The following is a 2,015-nucleotide window of genomic DNA, read 5'->3' as shown; positions in this document are numbered from 1 at the left end:
CGCTTTTCCCCTTTTTATTTGACCATGAGGAGAAACAGACATACTCATTTCTTCTGATAAGCTATAACCAGAAGACTGCACTCTCTATGTAGGAATCTTTTGAAAATAATGAAAATTTGTAAGACATCTGAAGTCAATGTCCTAAATTTCTGAAACATGCCCAAGCCCCAAGCTCTGTTCCAATTCTAGGTGAAAAGATTTAGCTTCAGCTGATTTCAAGGTACTCTGGGTTAAAACCTGGTTTTATTTAATCAATCCATAATTGAAAATAGATTAAAACTAGATCATTACAATTAGGTATTTGTGTATACTTAATATAATTTACACAACTTAAATTATACCTAACTGGCCCTGAGAATCTCAACAAAGCTCAGTCCTTCCAAGAAAGTTTCCAGAGTACTGCCTCCTCGTGACCTGCTCATCTAAGAAGACTCCCTTGTGCCCATTTCTGGGTCTCTCACTCACCTATATAGGTGTCTGAAGGGACTTCTCCTTCCACAGTGCAGGGATCCTCTCCTTGTTGCAACTGGCAGATCACCTTTGGCATTGGAAACGGAATCCCTGCTCACAAGGAAAGAAATGGAGTTTGAACTAATGGCACGAAGAGCAATCCCAGCACCGACGCAGCACTCACTCTGAACCTACAAGGCAAAGAAAGCAGTGCTGGGCGGCAGAGTGAGCAACACCAGCAGTTCTGAGGGCGTTGGAGCTTTCAGCGTGTGCATCAGGAGGAAGGTCTCAGTTCAGAAACAATGTAAGGCCCTGGCAGTGAATACTTCTAAGATGGGGTGTTCCTCCTCTATGTTTTTCAGAATTTCAATGGGGATCTAGTCATTGGCATACTCCATTGGCATACTCCAAGGAGGAAACTTTGATTGGGGATGGAGCATACAGAGGGCAGAGGAAGGAGAAAATAATAGCAAAAAGGGCATCGCCAACAAAAACGTATATTTGCAACTCTACAGCAATTTGACCTTTCCCAGGGGTACAAAGGGGAGAAAACTGCAGACTCAACCCCAAGGATGGAGCTGCAAGATGTTCCCATAACAGACTCTTCATTATATGCAAAAATTCTTACCCAGTGAGACCAGGTTTCTGTAGTTCTCCAGCATCACCTCCCGGTACAAGGTTCTCTGGGCAGAGTCCAGGTGCGACCACTCGTCCTGGCTGAAGAGCACGGCCACATCCCTGAACGTGACAGACTCCTGGAACAGCAAACCCATTCCTGCTCAAGGACCATCATCTTTGACAGAAGACTTGGTAAGAAGTTGACACTGGATGTGTAGCAATCAATTCTGAAAATGTCTCAGGATTCTAAGTATTTCAAATCAACTAATTATGTAATTTTTTTAACCATCCATTAACTATTTAATTAAACAAGTATTTACCGAGTACCAGTTGGGGGTAAAGACACACGCCACATGGGTGGAGGTAAGGGCAGGGGAAAAAGGGCAAAGTCCTTACCAACAGGTAATTTAAATTCCAGCCTGGGATCTTCCTAAGTGGCTGAGCACATATATTTACTTCCTCCCTCCCACTCAAAATCCAAATTAAATAAAATAAAAAAATAGAAATCAGAATATATTGAGAGAAATGGTGGGAAACTAGGAAAATACCATCAGCAGAACAAAAACATCAAGGTATTTCTGAGATATCAAGCAAACAATAAAAACAGTACTAGTTAATATTTATGGAATATGTTAGAGACTATGATAGAAACCTTGTATATAGTATCTCATTTCAGTCTCATAAAAATCTTTTAAGTAAGATACTGTAATTAAATCATTTTACAGATGAAGAAACAGGTTTAGAAAGGTTAAATAACCTTCCCAAGGTAATACTGTGAGAAAATGGTGAAGCTAGGATTTGAATTCAGGTAAACAACTTTAAGCTGTATTATCAGATGAGTTTCCATTGACTATGAAAATTAAAAGAACCAAAGGACCTGAAAGACTATAAAGGTGCAAAGAGGGAACTGTTGAGAAAGTTAGTTCTTCCAAAATAACTCCAGTTAA

The 2,015-nt window shown here is 40.1% G+C and overlaps 1 protein-coding gene across 1 annotated transcript in view; it reads right to left on the bottom strand.

Annotated features, from left to right (window-relative positions):
- ZNF354C (zinc finger protein 354C) overlaps positions 1-2,015 on the bottom strand; it is a 26,442-nt gene that overhangs the window by 11,079 nt on the left and 13,348 nt on the right. Inside the window, 2 exon segments of the mRNA XM_012650002.1 lie at positions 466-561; positions 1,079-1,205. Coding sequence (XP_012505456.1) covers positions 466-561; positions 1,079-1,205 — 223 coding nt within the window.

This window comes from Propithecus coquereli, unplaced genomic scaffold (genome assembly GCF_000956105.1).
Source record: "Propithecus coquereli isolate 6110/MARCELLA unplaced genomic scaffold, Pcoq_1.0 Scaffold308, whole genome shotgun sequence".
NCBI classification, from domain to species: Eukaryota; Metazoa; Chordata; class Mammalia; order Primates; family Indriidae; genus Propithecus; species Propithecus coquereli.
This window is presented reverse-complemented; position numbering and strand designations above follow the sequence as displayed.